General features: G+C 39.6%; 2 protein-coding genes across 4 annotated transcripts in view; one reads left to right on the forward strand and one right to left on the reverse strand.

Moving 5' to 3' along the window:
* LOC104710588 overlaps positions 1-1516 on the forward strand; it is a gene marked incomplete in the record, with an annotated part of 5098 nt that extends 3582 nt beyond the window's left edge. Inside the window, 2 exon segments of the mRNA XM_010427221.1 lie at positions 1-76; positions 183-1516. Of these exon segments, the coding sequence (XP_010425523.1) occupies positions 1-76; positions 183-1385 (1279 nt within the window).
* On the reverse strand, positions 2166-4057 carry LOC104710589. 3 transcript variants are annotated; one of them, XM_019229358.1, is made up of 5 exons: positions 3802-4052; positions 3389-3490; positions 3021-3110; positions 2622-2794; positions 2166-2526 (listed from the first exon to the last, which is right to left on the reverse strand). In XM_019229358.1, the coding sequence occupies exons 1-5, from the start codon at positions 4004-4006 to the stop codon at positions 2332-2334; spliced, it is 765 nt and encodes a 254-aa protein (XP_019084903.1). In that variant the 5' UTR covers positions 4007-4052; the 3' UTR covers positions 2166-2331. The 3 variants fall into 3 exon arrangements, with proteins under 3 accessions (XP_019084903.1, XP_010425525.1, XP_010425524.1); XM_010427223.2 differs by having other exon boundaries at positions 3389-3460; positions 3772-4052; XM_010427222.2 differs by lacking the exons at positions 3021-3110; positions 3389-3490 and adding an exon at positions 3503-3592 and having other exon boundaries at positions 3700-4057.

A 4538-nucleotide genomic window follows, 5' to 3' on the forward strand; every position in this document is an offset into this window, starting at 1 on the left:
TCAGATATCATCTGACACTTACGAAAAAGTGGATGCAGCAATTGCTGTAATTGAGCTACTTATGTCTTCAGTTTCTGTGAGTTCCTAAATCTTCTATAAGAGAGTTAGAAGTATGATATAGCATTCTGTTATTTAAAGTCTCAATCAAATAATACTCAAAAGTATATTATTTTCCTTTGTAGGGAAACACGGGAGCTGGTGCTGCTCCTTCATCTTCCAGATCTGAAGATATTTCAACTACTCCAGTCCTGACCTCCGAACAGCCAACTGATAGCTCTTTACAACCTCCTGAAAGCCAACTCCAACAGCATGGTTCTTCCTTTCCTTGGGCTTCAAATCAAGCTCCATTTCATCCACCTCTTATACCCTCTGCTTCAGGTCATGGTTATAGTATCCAGGAGCAAGAACTGCCATCCAATTCTATGAACCTGAATCCTCTTTCTGCTCAACAATCATATCCAGTTCCTCATGACACATCATTACCTCCTGGTTCCCACATGCCTCGACCGCCAGATTCGTTCGCTTTTAACCTTTCCAACACACCAAGGGCCTATTCTGTGACTGCGCCTCCATATGCTGGCAGTCAGATACAACCAATAGGACAACATTCTACTATGAGGCCATCAACCCTATTTACTTTCCAACCTGTACATAGACCAACTTTGTTGCCAGACATAGTCTCAAGCAACATGGCCCAATCAGTACGGCCTCTGGCTCATAACTTTAGTCCACATCCGGTAGCTCATCAGCAAGATACTGAACAACCACCATCAATTCCCTTTCCCACAAGTATAAATCTGAAACATCTAGCAGAATATGGTTCTGGTGGTTCTATGCGTCCTATGTCAGTGTCAGCACATATTACTGGCAGGCCTGCTGGTCTTGCTCCTACTTATCCTCCCCAAGATCGTCCCATAAATACAGCTCCTAGGCCATTTTCCGGAGATTTTGGTTTCCTACCACAACAGCCAAACGTTGTTTCCACACCACATATATCTCCTAGACCCAACTCTCAATCAGCTCATCTCCCTCATCTGTCATTTCAAGCCCCATCCGTCACTCTAAACCCTCGACATCTTGGACAAAATTTCACAAGATTACAGCACTTCGACAGGCAGATGGAACAACCCTTGAGCCATCCATCTACGCCATTTCATGGTAACGCGAGATCTTCCAACTTGCAGAACTTTGGACCACCATCGTCTCATCAGATGATGCCGAGGAACTTCCCTGGAGCTCAATTCCCTCAGCATTCTACTCATTTCCCTCCAAGACCAGTCTTTCATCATGATAACCTAGTACCGCGTGGCCAGCCACAGATTCGCCACCGGTTCAACTCTGGAGTCCATCAAGTGTATGACCCGTTTTCACCCGGTGATGTTTAATTCAGTAGTCTGTTTTCAGTTGTATGTGAAGGATAGGACATTGTATGTTATTTTCAGAACAGAAATTACGAAACGTGTGTTCACGTTCATACTTAATTTCAGGAGACGCAAGATTTTCTTTTGTTGTTGTATTGAATGTAAAATTCGTTGGAAGTCCTCTGAACAAACCTTTCCGGAAAATTCAAAGCCTCTAAAATGTTGTTTAAGAAAGAAATCCCATTGAACTAAACCAGAAGCCTTGGCAATATCAATTTTAATGGTCCAACGGGGAGGGAGGAGTCTTTGTGATAGTCCTTGACGATTTCGGTAGCAATCAGAATATTCTCCATCAATAGTAGCCTTTCCTTTACAAAAGCAGACTGATCATTAGACGCAAGATTTTCTTTTGTTCTAACTGCAGTTATCTTAGAGATCACTTTATATATTTCACATTCCAACTAGATATAATCCTTCATTTCTCGTGCTTCATTTTATCGATGGACCATCTAATGTTTGTACTTGCTTGTCGCACAAATCATCATGAGCTTCCTTTGTTCTTCGAGAGAAATATCAGCTAGCTTCTCTTTCCCTAATGCTCGTAGAACTGGTTTCAATCCTTTGAGAATCGAAACAGAACACAGGTAGACCACAGGTAGAACTTTAGGGACTGCTGAATTTTAGTATGAACTGTCCCTTTTTGCCACAATTGGGCAAATCAGTTACATTGAAAGGTTACTTGAGAAATTCTGTCTATCTTCAACATATAAATCTTTATGACGTATAATTTTGAAATTTTAATCATTTGCAAAAGAGTCATCTGCAACTCCATTTTTCACAAGAAACTAAAACTTTCATAGAGTCTAAACATTTGAACGTCTGCAAAATAAGACGACATCGTAGAGTATGTACAGATTCTAGATTTTTGACACATAGTAAGTAGAACACTATCTCTTGAGTGCCAGAGGGTTCAGATGTTGGGGCCTGACCTAAGAATCCTTTCAAGCTTCTCGGCCTTGAGGTAATCATTCTCTGTAAGGGGTCCAGCAGGAAAAGGTGTGATCTCCACCACCAAATGAGGAGTAGGTAACTCATCAAACAGAGCTCTCACATTGTTGCAACACACGCTTTGACCATGCGCACTCTCCCTCCGTATTTGACAACCCTGCAATAGTAGTATCTACGTTTACCGAAACATAGAATAATAAAAAACAAGTGTGTGTGTGGTAATTATAGATTAGATGTGTTTTTTGTTGTTACCTTGTGAGATGTAGCATCTCTAAAATGATCATCATCTGAGAGAAGCGACGCAATGGCTTTAAGCAGACGGTTCCCTTCACCTTTGGAAGGCACCCTGTAGTTCCTTCTAAGTGTTCCCTTTGTTGTCGGGTGCCATTTGCTCACTAGCTTCCTCTTATCAGCTGCATCCTTTTCTGAAACATATATAGATACAAATATAAAAAGATTGTCTCATACTCCTTATTCCTTAACATAACATTTGAAGCTAGATAAAAATCAAGCAATCTCATTCTTGTTCGTACTATGTGTGAAATTGGATTAAAAATTTAGACTTGAACACAAATCCTATAGAGACAGATGAGTCGTCTTAAGTGTTGTTGTAACATAAGCATAACGATGTAGTTGAAACAGAAACAAAACCTGGTTTGTTGCCCTTAATGTGCTGAAGCCATTTTGAAAAACCAAGATCAGCGCCATCATCTTCAACATCAACACCACCGCTGTCCAAACCTAAAAGATTATGCACATAAAACAAAAAGAAACTCAAAACAAGGAACCATTGAAAAAGAAGAACCCTTGAGAGTAAGCAAGTAATTGATTAATTGAGGAACCATTAAAAAAGGAACCATTAAAAAAGAAGAACCATTAAGAGTAAACAAGGAACCATTAAAAAAGAAGAACCATTGAAAAAGAAGAACTCAAAACTCAAAACTCAAAACTCAAAACTCAAAACTCAAAACAAGGAACCATTGAGAGTAAGTAAGTAATTGATTAAAAACCACACAAACCAGAAACGATAGGGTTAGACTTGGATCCAGCAAAACCAGCTTTCACGAGAGCGTAGAAGACACAAATTCGACCAGCCCATAAGACAGGGGTCTCAAGCAAGGNAGAAACAAAACCTGGTTTGTTGCCCTTAATGTTCTGAAGCCATTTTGAAAAACCAAGATCAGCGCCATCATCTTCAACATCAACACCACCGCTGTCCAAACCTAAAAGATTATGCAAATAAAACAAAAAGAAACTCAAAACAAAGAACCATTGAAAAAGAAGAACCCTAGAGAGTAAGTAAAAGTAATTGATTAAAAACCACACAAACCAGAAACGATAGGGTTAGACTTGGATCCAGCAAAACCAGCTTTCACGAGAGCGTAGAAGACACAAATTCGACCAGCCCATAATACAGGGGTCTCAAGCAAGGAAGCACGAGGAGGAGACCCATTTGAGGTTTTCTTCTTCCGATAACGAAAAATTAGATGGCGGGTTAACTTGGTTCCAGGAAAGATGGACTTCTGAAGAAGTGAACAAGACGGGTTGGAGCTGGAGCTGGAGAGAGTAGGGATCGTTGAGTAGTGAGATCTCAAGTAGGAGGACACTGAAGGGACTTGAACCAGTGAGAGTTGCATTGTTTCTTGATCTTGGAGCGGGTGAGTTTGGGAGACTTTTGCTGAATGGAAGTAGATAAGTCGTAACGGCGTCGTTTTGTAGGTTTTTGTTTTGTTTTGTTTTTTCTTTTGTTTTTAAGGTTTTTTTCAATTTAAATTACAAGAAAAATAAAATACAAGCCCAGCCAGGCCTTTGTGTTGTTTGGGACTAGCACATAATAATAATGAAAGTAATTAGCCAAACCTAAATTGAGAAACCAAAATGAACCAAATACATCAATTTTACCGATAGAAAACCTTACACTCGCATTAATGCATGCAACAGTTGAGAACCACAGCTCTGGAGCATTTCAGAAGCTAGTTTAGGGGTTTGACTAGTTTTCTGCAACCAATAAAGTCATGTATATATCCTATCAAGTTTATCCTTTATCTATATATATCTACTATTACTATCTAGTATGATTATCATAGGATATCTTCACACGTAATATTTTATGCCAGTTGATATATGTCGAAACTTAGAACTGATAGGATCTTTTAAACTTTAGACCGC

Source organism: Camelina sativa, chromosome 9, assembly GCF_000633955.1.
Source record: "Camelina sativa cultivar DH55 chromosome 9, Cs, whole genome shotgun sequence".
NCBI classification, from domain to species: Eukaryota; Viridiplantae; Streptophyta; class Magnoliopsida; order Brassicales; family Brassicaceae; genus Camelina; species Camelina sativa.